Raw genomic sequence first — 19411 nt, forward strand, 5'->3', positions numbered from 1 at the left:
ACAGGGGCAGGATGGCTCCTACCATTAGTGATAGGCCCGATCCCTATATACTGTGTATATCCTCCCTATATACTATATATACAGGGGCAGGATGGCTCCTACCATTAGTGATAGGCCCGATCCCTATATACTGTGTATATCCCCCCTATATACTATATATACAGGGGCAGGATGGCTCCTACCATTAGTGAAAGGCCTGATCCCTATTTACTGTGTATATCCTCCCTATATACTATATATACAGGGGCAGGATGGCTCCTACCATTAGTGATAGGCCTGATCCCTATATACTGTGTATATCCCCCTATATACTATATATACAGGGGCAGGATGGCTCCTACCATTAGTGATAGGCCTGATCCCTATATACTGTGTATATCCCCCTATATACTATATATACAGGGGCAGGATGTCTCCTACCATTAGTGATAGGCCTGATCCCTATATACTGTGTATATCCTCACTATATACTATATATACAGGGGCAGGATGGCTCCTACCATTAGTGACAGGCCTGATCACTATATACTGTGTATATCCTCCCTATATACTATATATACAGGGGCAGGATGGCTCCTACCATTAGTGACAGGCCTGATCCCTATATACTGTGTATATCCCCCTATATACTATATATACAGGGGCAGGATGGCTCCTACCATTAGTGACAGGCCTGATCCCTATATACTGTGTATATCCTCCCTATATACTATATATACAGGGGCAGGATGGCTCCTACCATTAGTGACAGGCCTGATCCCTATATACTGTGTATATCCCCCTATATACTATATATACAGGAGCAGGATGGCTCCTACCATTAGTGACAGGCCTGATCCCTGTATACTGTGTATATCCTCCCTATATACTATATATACAGGGGCAGGATGGCTCCTACCATTAGTGATAGGCCTGATCCCTGTATACTGTGTATATCCTCCCTATATACTATATATACAGGGGCGGGATGGCTCCTACCATTAGTGATAGGCCTGATCCCTATATACTGTGTATATCCTCCCTATATACTATATATACAGGGGCGGGATGGCTCCTACCATTAGTGATAGGCCTGATCCCTATATACTGTGTATATCCTCCCTATATACTATATATACAGGGGCAGGATGGCTCCTACCATTAGTGATAGACCTGATCCCTATATACTGTGTATATCCCCCCTATATACTATATATACAGGGGCAGGATGGCTCCTACCATTAGTGACAGGCCTGATCCCTATATACTGTGTATATCCCCCTATATACTATATATACAGGGGCAGGATGGCTCCTACCATTAGTGACAGGCCTGATCCCTATATACCGACTGCAGCTCTGGTTAAAAATAATAGAAAATCTCCATAAATGGTAGAAGGGAACAGTCAGTTACACAGAGATACAGCCCGGGGAGACCAGGAGCTGTGAGAGAGGAATAGTGAGGAGTCTCCTCATCCACAGAACGGCCGTCATAGAGAAGAGCAGCTATATTCCTCCACGGCAGGAGCGTCTCCGTCTCTATGGTCGGTGGGAGGTCACCAACATGGCGGCGTCCAGAGCAGAGCACGGGGGGAAGGTGAGAAGGATGTATGGAGGGAGGGGATAGGTCCTATGTATCCACCCAGGATAGGATTAGATACACGGCTCAGCAGTCAGTATCACACAGGAGAGGATTAGATACACGGCTCAGCAGTCAGTATCACACAGGAGAGGATTAGATACACGGCTCAGCAGTCAGTATCACACAGGATAGGATTAGATACACGGCTCAGCAGTCAGTATCACACAGGAGAGGATTAGATACACGGCTCAGCAGACAGTACCACACAGGAGAGGATTAGATACACGGCTCAGCAGACAGTATCACACAGGAGAGGATTAGATACACAGCTCAGCAGGCAGTATCACACAGGAGAGGATTAGATACACGGCTCAGCAGTCAGTATCACACAGGAGAGGATTAGATACACGGCTCAGCAGACAGTATCACACAGGAGAGGATTAGATACACAGCTCAACAGGCAGTATCACACAGGAGAGGATTAGATACACGGCTCAGCAGACAGTATCACACAGGAGAGGATTAGATACACGGCTCAGCAGACAGTATCACACAGGATAGGATTAGATACACGGCTCAGCAGTCAGTATCACACAGGAGAGGATTAGATACACGGCTCAGCAGTCAGTATCACACAGGATAGGATTAGATACACGGCTCAGCTGTCAGTATCACACAGGATAGAATTAGATACACGGCTCAGCAGATAGTATCACACAGGATAGGATTAGATACACGGCTCAGCAGTCAGTATCACACAGGAGAAGATTAGATACACGTCTCAGTCAGTATCACACAGGAGAGGATTAGATACACGGCTCAGCAGTCGGTATCACACAGGATAGAGGCTCGGTTACCTCGGGGGGGGCAGTGTCAGAGGCTCGGTTACCTCGGGGGGGCAGTGTCAGACCCTTGGTTACCTCGGGGGGGGGCAGTGTCAGATGCTTGGTTACCTCGGGGGGGCAGTGTCAAAGGCTCGGTTACCTCGGGGGGGGCAGTGTCAGATGCTTGGTTACCTCGGGGGGGGGGCAGTGTCAGACCCTTGGTTACCTCGGGGGGGGGCAGTGTCAAAGGCTCGGTTACCTCGGGGGGGGCAGTGTCAGAGGCTCGGTTTCCTCGGGGGGGCAGTGTCAGACCCTTGGTTACCTCGGGGGGGCAGTGTCAGATGCTTGGTTACCTCGGGGGGCAGTGTCAGACCCTTGGTTACCTCGGGGGGGGCAGTGTCAGAGGCTCGGTTACCTCGGGGGGGGCAGTGTCAGAGGCTCGGTTACCTCGGGGGGGCAGTGTCAGACCCTTGGTTACCTCGGGGGGGGCAGTGTCAAAGGCTCGGTTTCCTCGGGGGGGGGGCAGTGTCAGACTCTCGGTTACCTCGGGGGGGCAGTGTCAGAGGCTCGGTTTCCTCGGGGGGGCAGTGTCAGACCCTCGGTTACCTCGGGGGGGGGGGGCAGTGTCAGAGGCTCGGTTACCTCGGGGGGGGCAGTGTCAGAGGCTCGGTTTCCTCGGGGGGGCACTGTCAGACCCTTGGTTTCCTCGGGGGGGCAGTGTCAGACCCTTGGTTACCTCGGGGGGGCAGTGTCAGATGCTTGGTTACCTCGGGGGGGCAGTGTCAGATGCTTGGTTACCTCGGGGGGGGCAGTGTCAGATGCTTGGTTACCTCGGGGGTGGCAGTGTCAGATGCTTGGTTACCTCGGGGGGGGCAGTGTCAGATGCTTGGTTACCTCGGGGGGGGCAGTGTCAGATGCTTGGTTACCTCGGGGGGGCAGTGTCAGATGCTTGGTTACCTCGGGGGTGGCAGTGTCAGACCCTTGGTTACCTCGGGGGGGGCAGTGTCAGATGCTTGGTTACCTCAGGGGGGGCAGTGTCAGATGCTTGGTTACTTCGGGGGGGCAGTGTCAGATGCTTGGTTACCTCGGGGGTGGCAGTGTCAGATGCTTGGTTACCTCGGGGGGGCAGTGTCAGAGGCTCGGTTACCTCGGGGGGGCAGTGTCAGAGGCTCGGTTACCTCGGGGGGGCAGTGTCAGACCCTTGGTTACCTCGGGGGGGGGCAGTGTCAGAGGCTCGGTTACCTCGGGGGGGGCAGTGTCAGAGGCTCGGTTTCCTCGGGGGGGCAGTGTCAGACCCTTTGTTATCTCGGGGGGGGGCAGTGTCAGATGCTTGGTTACCTCGGGGGGGCAGTGTCAGATGCTTGGTTACCTCGGGGGTGGCAGTGTCAGACCCTTGGTTACCTCGGGGGGGGCAGTGTCAGATGCTTGGTTACCTCAGGGGGGGCAGTGTCAGATGCTTGGTTACCTCGGGGGGGCAGTGTCAGATGCTTGGTTACCTCGGGGGTGGCAGTGTCAGATGCTTGGTTACCTCGGGGGGGCAGTGTCAGAGGCTCGGTTACCTCGGGGGGGCAGTGTCAGACCCTTGGTTACCTCGGGGGGGGGCAGTGTCAGAGGCTCGGTTACCTCGGGGGGGGCAGTGTCAGAGGCTCGGTTTCCTCGGGGGGGCAGTGTCAGACCCTTTGTTATCTCGGGGGGGGGCAGTGTCAGATGCTTGGTTACCTCGGGGGGGCAGTGTCAGAGGCTCGGTTTCCTCGGGGGGGCAGTGTCAGACCCTTGGTTATCTCGGGGGGGCAGTGTCAGAGGCTCGGTTACCTCTTGGGGGGCAGTGTCAGAGGCTCGGTTTCCTCGGTGGGGCAGTGTCAGACCCTTGGTTACCTCGGGGGGCAGTGTCAGATGCTTGGTTACCTCGGGGGGCAGTGTCAGAGGCTCGGTTACCTCGGGGGGGGCAGTGTCAGAGGCTCGGTTTCCTCGGGGGGGCAGTGTCAGACCCTTGGTTATCTCGGGGGGGCAGTGTCAGATGCTTGGTTACCTCGGGGGGGGGCAGTGTCAGAGGCTCGGTTACCTCGGGGGGGGCAGTGTCAGAGGCTCGGTTTCCTCGGGGGGGCAGTGTCAGACCCTTTGTTATCTCGGGGGGGCAGTGTCAGATGCTTGGTTACCTCGGGGGGGCAGTGTCAGGGGCTCGGTTTCCTTTGGGAGGCAGAAGCACTGGTTCTGGCTGTTCTCTTTTCTGACTGTCTCCTTTTCCCTTGTAGTGGATTTTCCACCATGGCGTTCGCTCTTCATTTTTCCGGATTTCTCGCCGCGCCCTCAGCTCTTCCCCTGGTGATGAGGAGACGCCGCACTATAATGTGGTGGTGGTGGGAGGAGGACATGCGGGCACTGAAGCTGCTGCAGCCGCGGCGCGGGCCGGAGCCAGGACCCTGCTGGTCACACACAAGGTGGAGACAATAGGTAATGGCACCCGTCATCCTCGCAGTCTGGCGTCACTGGCCATCACCAGACCCTGATAATCTGTGAGCAGACGGGCCAGGCGCTGTGCGCTCCATGTGTAACCTCATGTCTGTGCGCCCTGCAGGTCAGATGTCCTGTAACCCGTCTTTTGGGGGCATCGGCAAGGGTCACCTGATGAGAGAAGTGGACGCCCTGGACGGAGTTTGTGGGAGGATTTGTGATCTCTCTGGGATCCACTACAAGGTCTTAAACCGACGCAAGGGTCCAGCGGTTTGGGGGCTGCGAGCACAGATTGACAGGAAGTTATACAAGCAGAACCTGCAGGTGCGCGCTGCTCTCCAGGAGATGGCAGTATATATATATGCTCTGTGCATGACTGTCCGTATCCTCTGCAGAAAGAGATCTTGAACACGCCGGGCCTCTCCGTGGTAGAAGGCTCTGTAGAGGACCTAATCCTGGACCCCCCGGACTCCACGCACCCCGGGAAATGTCAAGTCAGCGGAGTCACTCTGGGTATGTATTATCCACGTGTTAGTCTCCAAGCTGTGCTGCAGTGTAAAGCATGGAGGGAGCAAGAGTAGCCTGCTGCAAAAGCATCCTATCCTGCCCCAACATTTTCTTCCAGAATCCTACCAGCAGCACAGTGTATTTCAGCACAATTATCACAATATCCTCCATTATTTCTCTTTCTCCAGCGGACGGCAGTAAGATATTTGCCAGCAGTGTGGTGCTGACTAACGGTACGTTTCTGCGCGGAATGGTGCGGGTCGGCACAGAGCATATACCCGCTGGTCGCTGGGGTGAAACACCGTCCGTGGGTCTGGCACAAACGCTGGAACGCCTGGGATTCGCTGTTGGGAGGTTGAAGACCGGGACCCCACCTCGTATCGCCAAGGACTCTGTGGACTTCAGTGCTGTGATGAGACACGAGGCTGATGACCCCCCCATTCCCTTCAGCTTCATGAACGACCGGGTGTGGATCAGGGTACAGTATAAACAGTACATCGCCCACAGTACAGACTCCGAACCAGCAGGGGGTGACGAGAACTCGCCATGTGTTTTAGCCTGAAGACCAACTTCCCTGTCACCTGACGTACACGACCGCTGCCGTGGAGCAGATCATTCGGGAGAATCTACACCTGAGCAGTCACGTGAAGGAGACCAGCGCCGGCCCAAGGTGAGGCCGGACAGACCCGACCACCGCCCGATCCATTACTGACACCTTTTGTGATCACCTGACCTTCTCCTTTAGGTACTGCCCCTCCATTGAGTCGAAAGTCTTGCGTTTTCCCGGTCGTAGACACCAGGTCTGGCTGGAACCCGAGGGCCTGGACTCCGATGTCATCTACCCCCAGGGTCTGTCGGTGACACTTCCGGCCGAGGCTCAGGAGAGGCTTCTGCAGGAGATCCCTGGACTGGAGAAGGCTCATATGCTGATGCCCGGTGGGTGCTTGTACCGCACTGCAGAATATGGTGGTGCTCTATGGAGCTGCCCATCATTCTGACTCTGATCTCCACATTCGCAGGGTATGGGGTGCAGTACGACTTTCTGGACCCTCGGCAGCTGCGCTCCTCTCTGGAGACTTTTCTGGTCCAAAGACTCTTTTTGGCCGGGCAAATCAATGGCACCACTGGGTACGAGGAGGCGGCCGCTCAGGTACAGTGGCATGTAAAAGTTTGGGCACCCCTGGTCAAAATTACTGTTATTGTGAATAGTTAAGCAAGGTCAAGATGAAATGATTTAAAAGGACTAACGTTACAGATGACACATTTACTTTGTAGTTTTGGCAGAAAATAAATAAAATATTGTCATTTTTATACATTTTAAAAATTCCAAAAAGAAAAATGGGGTGATGCAAAACTTTGGGCACCCTTGGAGATTTGTGTGCCCAGATAACTTTGTCCAAGGTTTCAGACCATAATTAGCCTGTTAGGTTATGGCTTGTTCACTGTCATCGTTAGGAAAGGCCAGGTGATGCAAGGTTCCCAGCTTTATAAAAACCCAGCCTCTTCTAGCCTTGTACCAAAAAACAGCAGCCATGGGTTCTTCTAAGCAGCTGCCAAGCACTCTGAAAATGAGAATGGTGGAGGCCCACAAAGCAGGAGAAGACAATAAGAAGATAGAGAAGCGTTTTCAAGTTGCCCTTTCCTCAGTTCGAAATGTAATTAAGAAATGGCCGTTACCAGGAACGGTGGAGATCAAATTAAGGTCTGGAAGTCCAAGCAAAATTTCAGTGAGAGCTGCTCGTAGGATTGCTAGAGAGGCAAATCAGAACCCCCCGCTTCACTGTAACAGACCTTCAGAAAGATTTACCAGACTCTGGAATTGTGATACATTGTTCTACTGTTCAGTGACACCTGCACAAATATGGCCTTCAGGGAAGAGTCATCAGAAGAAAACCTCTCCTGTGTTCTTACCATAAATTTCAGCATCAGAAGGATGAAATATAACATCTAAACAAGCCTGATACATTTTGGAAACAAGTACTGTGGACCGATAAGGATAAAATAGAACCACAATGATCAAAAGTGGAGAAAAAAGGGCCCAGAATTTGAGGAAAAGAACATCAGGCCGACCATTAAGCATGGGGGCGGATCAATCCTGCTTTGGGGTTGTGTTGCAGCCAGTGACACGGGAAACATTTCACGGGTAGAGGAAAGAATGGATTCAATGAAATTTCCACAAATTCTTGATGCAAACATAACACCATCTGTGAAAAGAGGAAGAGGATGGCTTCTACAAATGGAGAATGATCCTAAACACACGTCACAGTCCACAATAGACAACTTCAAAAGGCGCAAACTGAAGGTTTTACAATGGCCCTCACAGTCCCCTGATCTGAACATCATTGATAATCTGTGTCTAGACCTCAAAATAGCAGAGGATGCACGATGCCCCTGGAATCTCACAGTACTGGAGGAATTCTCCATGGAAGAATGGATGAAAATCCCTCAAGCAAGAATTGAAAGACTCTAGTCTAGCTATAAGCTGTGATACTTGCAAAAGGGGGTGCTACGAGGTACTTACCATGCAGGGTGGCCACACTTTTGCATTGACCCATTTAACTTTACGTAATTTTTAAAATGTAAAAAATATTTATTTAAAATACAAAGGTAATGTGTCACCAGTAACTTTAGGTGCACAGCAGGTGACCAGGTGTGCAACGGGTGACCGCTCAGATGCGCAGCGGATGACCATTCAGGTGTGCAGCGGGTGAGCCCCTTAGGTACACAGCGGGTGACCGCTCAGGTGCGCAGTGGGTGACTCTTCAGGTACACAGCAGGTGACCCCCTTATGTACGCAGTGGTTGACTGCTCCGGTACGCAGCGGGTGACCGCTCAAGTGCGCAGTGGGTGACCCTTCAGGTATGCAGCGGGTGACTCTTCAGGTATGCAGCGGGTGACCCCCTTAGGTACGCAGTGGTTGACTGCTCAGGTACGCAGCGGGTGACCCTTCAGGTACGCAGCGGGTGACCGCTCAGGTGCACAGCGGGTGACCGCTCAGGTGCGCAGTGGGTGACCCTTCAGGTACGCAGCGGGTGACTCTTCAGGTACGCAGCAGATGACCCCCATAGGTACGCAGTGGTTGACTGCTCAGGTACGCAGCGGGTGACCGCTCAAGTGCGTAGCGGGTGACTCTTCAGGTACGCAGCGGGTGACCGCTCAGGTGCACATCGGGTGACCCTTCAGGTACGCAGTGGGTGACCGCTCAGGTGCACAGCGGGTGACCCTTCAGGAACGCAGTTAGTGACTGCTCAGGTGCGCAGCGGGTGACCCTTCAGGTACGCAGTTGGTGACCGCTCAGGTGCGCAGCGGGTGACCCTTCAGGTGCGCAGCGGGTGACCGCTCAGGTGCGCAGCGGGTGACCGCTCAGGTGCGCAGCGGGTGACCACTCAGGTGCGCAGTGGGTGACCCTTCAGGTACGCAGCAGATGACCCCCATAGGTACGCAGTGGTTGACTGCTCAGGTACGCAGCGGGTGACAGCTCAGGTGCGCAGTGGGTGACCCTTCAGGTGCGCAGCGGGTGACCCTTCAGGTTCGCAGCGGGTGACCCTTCAGGTGCGCAGCGGGTGACTCTTCAGGTACGCAGCGGGTGACCGCTCAGGTGCACATCGGGTGACCCTTCAGGTACGCAGTGGGTGACCGCTCAGGTGCACAGCGGGTGACCCTTCAGGTACGCAGTTGGTGACTGCTCAGGTGCGCAGCGGGTGACCCTTCAGGTACGCAGTTGGTGACCGCTCAGGTGCGCAGCGGGTGACCGCTCAGGTGCGCAGCGGGTGACCCTTCAGGTATGCAGTGGGTGACTGCTCAGGTGCGCAGCAGGTGACCCTTCAGGTACGCAGTTGGTGACCGCTCAGGTGCGCAGCGGGTGACCCTTCAGGTACGCAGTGGGTGACCGCTCAGGTGTGCAGCGGGTGACCCTTCAGGTACACTGTGGGTGACCGCTCAGGTATGCAGCGGGTGACCCCACCTTCCCACTGTAACCTCATTACCTCCTATTTCTGCATTGTATTTAACTCTTATCTGTCCTTTCAGGGGATCATTGCCGGAATAAATGCCGCCCTCAGGGCCGCGGGTCGTCCCGCCTTCACCGTGAGCCGCACAGAGGGATACATTGGGGTCCTTATTGATGACCTGACGACGCAGGGTACTCGGGAGCCGTACCGCATGTTCACCAGCCGGGCAGAGTACCGCATGACGCTAAGACCGGACAACGCGGATACACGGCTCTCGCTGAAGGGTGAGCAGGAGGAGGTGGCGGGCGACAGGGAAGGGGTCTCATGATTAACCCCTCCTGTAAGGGAGGGTCTGTAAACTGTTTTGTTGCCGTTTCTTCTTGCTGACAGTGAATAGGACAATCATCACGTGATACTCGTCACAGCTGAGGGTTTGTTACAGTTGTGACCAGTGTAGATTAGGGTTGGCGGATCTTCATGGATGTCACGTTCTTGTGTTTCTCAGGGTATGAAGACGCGGGCTGTATATCTCGGGAGAGGTATGACCGCGCTCGGACCACCAAGGAAGCTTTGGATGACGGGCTGGCAGCTCTCCGCTCCCTCCAGTTTTCATCAGTCAAGTGGCAGAAGTTGGTCCCGGAGGCGGCCATCAGCAGTACCCGGGTCAGCCCTCTCAGGTACGTTATATACAGGGGTCCCGGGCCGATGTGTATGAGCAGTGAGCCGGACCCCTCCACACAGCGCTGACATGGTGGTCTCCTCCTCTAGTGGCGTGGAACTGCTGCGATACTACGGGGTGGAGGTCCGGACCCTCGCAGCGCTGTTTCCTGACCTTCTGCGCACATTTAGTGAAAAGCGGGATGTGGCGCAGCGCTTACGAATAGAAGGTAAATCCAGGGGTGATTGTGGGGGGCAGCTGGGGGGCACACTGCCAAAATCTGCATATAATCCTGCCCTTTCCTACCTCTGTCACTTATTTATAGATTTTATTTCCTTGTTGTCATAGCTATAATATGGCCTCAACTGGGGACTCTCCGAGATCTGATATCTCCGCTGCATGATATGGGTTTTGTATTGCAGCTTTGTATGAGCTATACGTCACCTACCAACACAAAGAGATCGCGGAGGTCCAGAGAGACGAGTCATTAATATTACCCGAAAATCTGGACTACATGAGTCTCGATATCGCCTTATCTAATGAAGTCCGGGAGAAACTATCAGTGAGTCGGCCTGAGACGGTAAGAATTATACGTGAAGAAATATAATACTGCCCCTGTATACAAGAATATAACTACTATAATACTGCCCCTATGTACAAGAATATAACTACTATAATACTGCTCCTATGTACAAGAATATAACTACTATAATACTGCTCCTATGTACAAGAATATAACTACTATAATACTGCTCCTGTGTACAAGAATATAACTACTATAATACTGCTCCTATGTACAAGAATATAACTACTATAATACTGCCTCCTATGTACAAGAATATAACTACTATAATACTGCCCCTATGTACAAGAATATAACTACTATAATACTGCCCCCTATGTACAAGAATATAACTACTGTAATACTGCTCCTATATACAAGAATATAACTACTGTAATACTGCCCCTATGTACAAGAATATAACTACTATAATACTGCCCCCTATGTACAAGAATATAACTACTATAATACTGCTCCTATGTACAAGAATATAACTACTATAATACTGCCCCCTATGTACAAGAATATAACTACTATAATACTGCTCCTATATACAAGAATATAACTACTATAATACTGCCTCCTATGTACAAGAATATAACTACTATAATACTGCCCCTATGTACAAGAATATAACTACTATAATACTGCCCCCTATGTACAAGAATATAACTACTGTAATACTGCTCCTATATACAAGAATATAACTACTGTAATACTGCCCCTATGTACAAGAATATAACTACTATAATACTGCCCCCTATGTACAAGAATATAACTACTATAATACTGCTCCTATGTACAAGAATATAACTACTATAATACTGCCCCCTATGTACAAGAATATAACTACTATAATACTGCTCCTATGTACAAGAATATAACTACTATAATACTGCCTCCTATGTACAAGAATATAACTACTATAATACTGCCCCTATGTACAAGAATATAACTACTATAATACTGCCCCCTATGTACAAGAATATAACTACTGTAATACTGCTCCTATATACAAGAATATAACTACTGTAATACTGCCCCTATGTACAAGAATATAACTACTATAATACTGCCCCCTATGTACAAGAATATAACTACTATAATACTGCTCCTATGTACAAGAATATAACTACTATAATACTGCCCCCTATGTACAAGAATATAACTACTGTAATACTGCTCCTATATACAAGAATATAACTACTGTAATACTGCCCCTATGTACAAGAATATAACTACTATAATACTGCCCCCTATGTACAAGAATATAACTACTGTAATACTGCTCCTATGTACAAGAATATAACTACTGTAATACTGCCCCTATGTACAAGAATATAACTACTATAATACTGCCCCTATATACAAGAATATATCTACTATAATACTGCCCCCTATGTACAAGAATATATCTACTATAATACTGCCCCTATATACTGGAATATATCTACTATAATACTGCCCCTATATACTGGAATATATCTACTATAATACTGCCCCTATGTACAAGAATATAACTACTATAATACTGCCCCTATGTACAAGAATATAACTACTATAATACTGCCCCTATGTACAAGAATATAACTACTGTAATACTGCCCCCTATGTACAAGAATATAACTACTGTAATACTGCCCCTATGTACAAGAATATAACTACTATAATACTGCCCCTATATACAAGAATATATCTACTATAATACTGCCCCCTATGTACAAGAATATATCTACTATAATGCTGCCCCTATATACTGGAATATATCTACTATAATACTGCCCCTATATACTGGAATATATCTACTATAATACTGCTCCTATGTACAAGAATATAACTACTATAATACTGCCCCCTATGTACAAGAATATAACTACTGTAATACTGCTCCTATATACAAGAATATAACTACTGTAATACTGCCCCTATGTACAAGAATATAACTACTATAATACTGCCCCCTATGTACAAGAATATAACTACTGTAATACTGCCCCTATGTACAAGAATATAACTACTATAATACTGCCCCTATATACAAGAATATATCTACTATAATACTGCCCCCTATGTACAAGAATATATCTACTATAATACTGCCCCTATATACTGGAATATATCTACTATAATACTGCCCCTATATACTGGAATATATCTACTATAATACTGCCCCTATGTACAAGAATATAACTACTATAATACTGCCCCTATGTACAAGAATATAACTACTATAATACTGCCCCCTATGTACAAGAATATAACTACTGTAATACTGCTCCTATGTACAAGAATATAACTACTGTAATACTGCCCCTATGTACAAGAATATAACTACTATAATACTGCCCCCTATGTACAAGAATATATCTACTATAATACTGCCCCCTATGTACAAGAATATATCTACTATAATACTGCCCCTATGTACAAGAATATAACTACTATAATACTGCTCCTATGTACAAGAATATAACTACTATAATACTGCCCCCTATGTACAAGAATATAACTACTGTAATACTGCCCCTATGTACAAGAATATAACTACTATAATACTGCCCCTATATACAAGAATATATCTACTATAATACTGCCCCCTATGTACAAGAATATATCTACTATAATACTGCCCCTATATACTGGAATATATCTACTATAATACTGCCCCTATATACTGGAATATATCTACTATAATACTGCCCCTATGTACAAGAATATAACTACTATAATACTGCCCCTATGTACAAGAATATAACTACTATAATACTGCCCCTATGTACAAGAATATAACTACTGTAATACTGCCCCCTATGTACAAGAATATAACTACTGTAATACTGCCCCTATGTACAAGAATATAACTACTATAATACTGCCCCTATATACAAGAATATATCTACTATAATACTGCCCCCTATGTACAAGAATATATCTACTATAATACTGCCCCTATATACTGGAATATATCTACTATAATACTGCCCCTATATACTGGAATATATCTACTATAATACTGCTCCTATGTACAAGAATATAACTACTATAATACTGCCCCCTATGTACAAGAATATAACTACTGTAATACTGCTCCTATATACAAGAATATAACTACTGTAATACTGCCCCTATGTACAAGAATATAACTACTATAATACTGCCCCCTATGTACAAGAATATAACTACTGTAATACTGCTCCTATATACAAGAATATAACTACTGTAATACTGCCCCTATGTACAAGAATATAACTACTATAATACTGCCCCTATGTACAAGAATATAACTACTATAATACTGCTCCTATGTACAAGAATATAACTACTATAATACTGCCCCCTATGTACAAGAATATAACTACTGTAATACTGCTCCTATGTACAAGAATATAACTACTGTAATACTGCCCCTATGTACAAGAATATAACTACTGTAATACTGCCCCCTATGTACAAGAATATATCTACTATAATACTGCCCCCTATGTACAAGAATATATCTACTATAATACTGCCCCTATGTACAAGAATATAACTACTATAATACTGCTCCTATGTACAAGAATATAACTACTATAATACTGCCCCCTATGTACAAGAATATAACTACTGTAATACTGCCCCTATGTACAAGAATATAACTACTATAATACTGCCCCTATATACAAGAATATATCTACTATAATACTGCCCCCTATGTACAAGAATATATCTACTATAATACTGCCCCTATATACTGGAATATATCTACTATAATACTGCCCCCTATGTACAAGAATATAACTACTGTAATACTGCCCCTATGTACAAGAATATAACTACTATAATACTGCCCCTATATACAAGAATATATCTACTATAATACTGCCCCCTATGTACAAGAATATAACTACTATAATACTGCCCCTATATACTGGAATATATCTACTATAATACTGCCCCTATGTACAAGAATATAACTACTATAATACTGCCCCTATGTACAAGAATATAACTACTATAATACTGCCCCCTATGTACAGGAATATAACTGCTATGATACCACATGATGCCGTTTCTGTGCCTGGTAACCCTCTGCGGTTATGTTTCCTTCTCCCACAGATCGGTGCTGCCTTCCGTATTCCTGGGGTGACTCCTGCCGCCATTCTGAATTTATTACGATATGTCCGATCCTGTGAGGCCGGTAAATGGCGCGGTGAGCGGTCTGAGGATGAGCGGCGGTCGCTCCCCATGGGCCGGACGCTGTAGGATGACGTTGCGGCTTCTCTCGGTTTATGCATAACCGAGGCAGAGTTGTGAGTTCGGAGTGTTGGGAATCTCACTGACTTTCCTGATGGGAGTTGTAGTTGTTTATTTTCCCCTGCGTTGCATGGAGAGTGTGGTCGGGAGATTCTCCGGATTCTCCTCCTGCTTTCTTTACCCTGCTGTGAATAACTTATCACCATCTTGTTCTCGCTAGTTTTCCTTTTATGCAACTTTACAAATTATATTATATTTTCTTCTCCAGTCACATTCAAATCTGCTGTTAAACTGTTACCTTGGTAACGGTCAGCCACCCGCCTGTCGCCTGCTGTCGGTCACGTGACCGGGCCTCTGCCTCCTCACACCTGCCTGCACGGCTCCCTGTAGATTTGTCTGCAGCTTCAGGTGTGAACAGAGAAGGTCGCCGGGATCGGAGCCGTGTGGCCATGAGTGATGTACAGACTTGTACCCGCCGGTGGCTGATGAGATAGGGGGCGCTGTATGTTTGGATTTTCCAGCTATGGAGATTTAGACCAATCACAGTGTGAGCAGCGTGTGATGTCACACTCCAGAACCAAGCAGCTGCTGACCTGTGGCAGCGGTGCGTGAAACGTCCTGGCAGGTCACTAGTGAAGCTTCTATGGAAGTTTTGTACAAATAAACCCGGTGTGATCGTTCTATTCTCTGAGTCTCATTGTTCTTCATCCGATCAGTGCTGAACCTTCAATAAGGGGCCAGCAGAACTGTTCATTTCAGATGCAGGTTTTTTTTATGTATATATTACACTAGCTGAAGAGCCCGGCGCTGCCCAGGCATAGTTACTAACTACGGTTAGTTATAACAAATTGTAATAAATGTATCTATATATATAAAGCTGAGTGTAGAGCCCCGCCCACTCCGCATAGCCATATTCACTATAATATCCCACATCATCCCGTCAGCCAGAGCCACCGGACTACTACCCCTAATATCCTACATCATCCCGTCAGCCAGAGCCACCGGACTACTACCACTAATATCCCACATCATCCCGTCAGCCAGAGCCACCGGACTACTACCACTAATATCCCACATCATCCCATCACCCAGAGCCACAGGACTACTACCCCTAATATCCCACATCATCCCCTCAGCCACAGCCACCGGACTACTACCCCTAATATCCCACATCATCCCGTCAGCCAGAGCTACCGGACTACTACCCCTAATATCCCACATCATCCCGTCAGCCAGAGCCACCGGACTACTACCCCTAATATCCCACATCATCCCGTCAGCCAGAGCCACCGGACTACTACCACTAATATCCCACATCATCCCGTCAGCCAGAGCCACCGGACTACTACCCCTAATATCCCACATCATCCCCTCAGCCAGAGCCACCGGACTACTACCCCTAATATCCCACATCATCCCGTCAGCCAGAGCCACCAGACTACTACCACTAATATCCCACATCATCCCGTCAGCCAGAGCCACCGGACTACTACCCCTAATATCCCACATCATCCCCTCAGCCAGAGCCACCGGACTACTACCCCTAATATCCCACATCATCCCCTCAGCCAGAGCCACCAGACTACTACCCCTAATATCCCACATCATCCCGTCAGCCAGAGCTACCGGACTACTACCCCTAATATCCCACATCATCCCGTCAGCCAGAGCTACCGCACTACTACCCCTAATATCCCACATCATCCCGTCAGCCAGAGCTACCGCACTACTACCCCTAATATCCCACATCATCCCGTCAGCCAGAGCTACCGCACTACTACCCCTAATATCCCTCATCATCCCGTCAGCCAGAGTCACCGGACTACTCCCCCTAATATCCCACATCATCCCGTCAGCCAGAGCCACCGGACTACTACCCCTAATATCCCACATCATCCCCTCAGCCAGAGCCACCGGACTACTACCCCTAATATCCCACATCATCCCCTCAGCCAGAGCCACCGGACTACTACCCCTAATATCCCACATCATCCCGTCAGCCAGAGCCACCAGACTACTACCCCTAATATCCCACATCATCCCGTCAGCCAGAGCTACCGGACTACTACCCCTAATATCCTTTATCCCGTCAGCCAGAGTCACCGGACTACTCCCCCTAATATCCCACATCATCCCGTCAGCCAGAGCCACCGGACTACTCCCCCTAATATCCCACATCATCCCGTCAGCCAGAGCCACCGGACTACTACCCCTAATATCCTTCATCATCCCGTCAGCCAGAGCCACCGGACTACTACCCCTAATATCCCACATGATCCCGTCAGCCAGAGCCACCGGACTACTACCACTAATATCCCACATCATCCTGTCAGCCAGAGCCACCGGACTACTACCACTAATATCCCACATCATCCCATCACCCAGAGCCACAGGACTACTACCCCTAATATCCCACATCATCCCCTCAGCCACAGCCACCGGACTACTACCCCTAATATCCCACATCATCCCGTCAGCCAGAGCCACCAGACTACTACCCCTAATATCCCACATCATCCCGTCAGCCAGAGCTACCGGACTACTACCCCTAATATCCTTTATCCCGTCAGCCAGAGTCACCGGACTACTCCCCCTAATATCCCACATCATCCCGTCAGCCAGAGCCACCGGACTACTCCCCCTAATATCCCACATCATCCCGTCAGCCAGAGCCACCGGACTACTACCCCTAATATCCTTCATCATCCCGTCAGCCAGAGCGACCGGACTACTACCCCTAATATCCCACATCATCCCGTCAGCCAGAGCCACCGGACTACTACCCCTAATATCCCACATCATCCCGTCAGCCAGAGCCACCAGACTACTACCCCTAATATCCCACATCATCCCGTCAGCCAGAGCTACCGGACTACTACCCCTAATATCCCACATCATCCCGTCAGCCAGAGCTACCGCACTACTACCCCTAATATCCCACATCATCCCGTCAGCCAGAGCTACCGCACTACTACCCCTAATATCCTTCATCATCCCGTCAGCCAGAGTCACCGGACTACTCCCCCTAATATCCCACATCATCCCGTCAGCCAGAGCCACCGGACTACTACCCCTAATATCCCACATCATCCCCTCAGCCAGAGCCACCGGACTACTACCCCTAATATCCCACATCATCCCCTCAGCCAGAGCCACCGGACTACTACCCCTAATATCCCACATCATCCCGTCAGCCAGAGCCACCAGACTACTACCCCTAATATCCCACATCATCCCGTCAGCCAGAGCTACCGGACTACTACCCCTAATATCCCACATCATCCCGTCAGCCAGAGCCACCGGACTACTACCCCTAATATCCCACATCATCCCGTCAGCCAGAGCCACCGGACTACTACCCCTAATATCCTTCATCATCCCGTCAGCCAGAGCGACCGGACTACTACCCCTAATATCCCACATCATCCCGTCAGCCAGAGCTACCGCACTACTACCCCTAATATCCTTCATCATCCCGTCAGCCAGAGTCACCGGACTACTCCCACTAATATCCCACATCATCCCGTCAGCAAGAGCCACCGGACTACTACCCCTAATATCCCACATAATCCCATCAGCCAGAGCCACCGGACTACTCCCCCTAATATCCCACATCATCCCGTCAGCCAGAGTCACCGGACTACTACCACTAATATCCTTCATCATCCCGTCAGCCAGAGCTACCGGACTACTACCCCTAATATCCCACATCATCCCGTCAGCCAGAGCTACCGGACTACTACCCCTAATATCCTTCATCATCCCGTCAGCCAGAGTCACCGGACTACTACCCCTAATATCCCACATCATCCCGTCAGCCAGAGCCACCAGACTACTACCCCTAATATCCCACATCATCCCGTCAGCCAGAGCCACCGGACTACTACCCCTAATATCCCACATCATCCCGTCAGCCAGAGCCACCGGACTACTACCCCTAATATCCCACATCATCCCCTCAGCCAGAGCCACTGGACTACTACCCCTAATATCCCACATCATCCCGTCAGCCAGAGCCACCGGACTACTACCCCTAATATCCCACATCATCCCGTCAGCCAGAGCCACCGGACTACTACCACTAATATCCCACATCATCCCGTCAGCCAGAGCCACCGGACTACTACCCCTAATATCCCACATCATCCCCTCAGCCAGAGCCACCGGACTACTACCACTAATATCCCACATCATCCCGTCAGCCAGAGCCACCGGACTACTACCCCTAATATCCCACATCATCCCGTCAGCCAGAGCCACCAGACTACTACCCCTAATATCCCACATCATCCCGTCAGCCAGAGCTACCGGACTACTACCCCTAATATCCCACATCATCCCGTCAGCCAGAGCTACCGAGTCACCGGACTACTCCCCCTAATATCCCACATCATCCCGTCAGCCAGAGTCACCGGACTACTCCCCCTAATATCCCACATCATCCCGTCAGCCAGAGCCACCGGACTACTACCCCTAATATCCCACATCATCCCCTCAGCCAGAGCCACCGGACTACTACCCCTAATATCCCACATCATCCCGTCAGCCAGAGCTACCGGACTACTACCCCTAATATCCTTCATCCCGTCAGCCAGAGTCACCGGACTACTCCCCCTAATATCCCACATCATCCCGTCAGCCAGAGCCACCGGACTACTACCCC

The 19411-nt window shown here is 49.3% G+C and overlaps 1 protein-coding gene across 2 annotated transcripts; it reads left to right on the top strand.

Annotated features, from left to right (window-relative positions):
* Window positions 1-1403: 1403 nt before the first annotated feature.
* On the top strand, window positions 1404-15431 carry MTO1 (mitochondrial tRNA translation optimization 1). Of its 2 annotated transcripts, none has more exons than XM_073558671.1 (13): window positions 1404-1575; window positions 4637-4835; window positions 4960-5159; window positions 5231-5348; window positions 5531-5820; window positions 5900-6012; window positions 6088-6278; window positions 6362-6492; window positions 9372-9576; window positions 9798-9969; window positions 10061-10179; window positions 10373-10530; window positions 14611-15431. In XM_073558671.1, the coding sequence occupies exons 1-13, from the start codon at window positions 1543-1545 to the stop codon at window positions 14755-14757; spliced, it is 2076 nt and encodes a 691-aa protein (XP_073414772.1). In that variant the 5' UTR covers window positions 1404-1542; the 3' UTR covers window positions 14758-15431. The 2 variants fall into 2 exon arrangements, with proteins under 2 accessions (XP_073414772.1, XP_073414771.1); XM_073558670.1 differs by having other exon boundaries at window positions 1405-1575; window positions 5531-5808.
* Window positions 15432-19411: the final 3980 nt, after the last annotated feature.

Source organism: Dendrobates tinctorius, unplaced genomic scaffold (genome assembly GCF_039654945.1).
Source record: "Dendrobates tinctorius isolate UK_male_01 unplaced genomic scaffold, ASM3965494v1 ptg000257l, whole genome shotgun sequence".
In the NCBI taxonomy this organism is placed as follows: Eukaryota; Metazoa; Chordata; class Amphibia; order Anura; family Dendrobatidae; genus Dendrobates; species Dendrobates tinctorius.